Raw genomic sequence first — 309 nt, 5'->3', positions numbered from 1 at the left:
TGTTTCCTTCCAGTCTTTAGATGGCCAGAACATCTACAACGCCTGCTGTACGCTGCGCATAGATTTCTCAAAGCTCACGAGTCTCAACGTAAAATACAATAACGATAAGAGCAGAGATTATACACGACCAGACCTACCTTCTGGGGATAACCAGCCCTCTCTTGATCAGACCATGGCAGCTGCTTTTGGTGAGAATTCCCTCAGCGGGAGCAGGCGGGGGAAGGGGAGGGAATCCTGGATTGCTGGATCCTGCAGAGGTTTGGAGCCCTCTGTGATGAGGGGGAAGAGTTCGGGAGCTCCTGGGTCAGA

At 52.1% G+C, this 309-nt stretch overlaps 1 protein-coding gene across 1 annotated transcript in view; it reads left to right on the top strand.

Annotated features, from left to right (window-relative positions):
- PTBP1 (polypyrimidine tract binding protein 1) overlaps positions 1-309 on the top strand; it is a 13,223-nt gene that overhangs the window by 6,249 nt on the left and 6,665 nt on the right. The window contains exon 7 of the mRNA XM_009874019.1: positions 14-188. Coding sequence (XP_009872321.1) covers positions 14-188 — 175 coding nt within the window. The remainder of the gene's footprint in view (positions 1-13; positions 189-309) is intronic.

This window comes from Apaloderma vittatum, unplaced genomic scaffold, assembly GCF_000703405.1.
Source record: "Apaloderma vittatum isolate BGI_N311 unplaced genomic scaffold, ASM70340v1 scaffold26537, whole genome shotgun sequence".
Taxonomy (NCBI): Eukaryota; Metazoa; Chordata; class Aves; order Trogoniformes; family Trogonidae; genus Apaloderma; species Apaloderma vittatum.
This window is presented reverse-complemented; position numbering and strand designations above follow the sequence as displayed.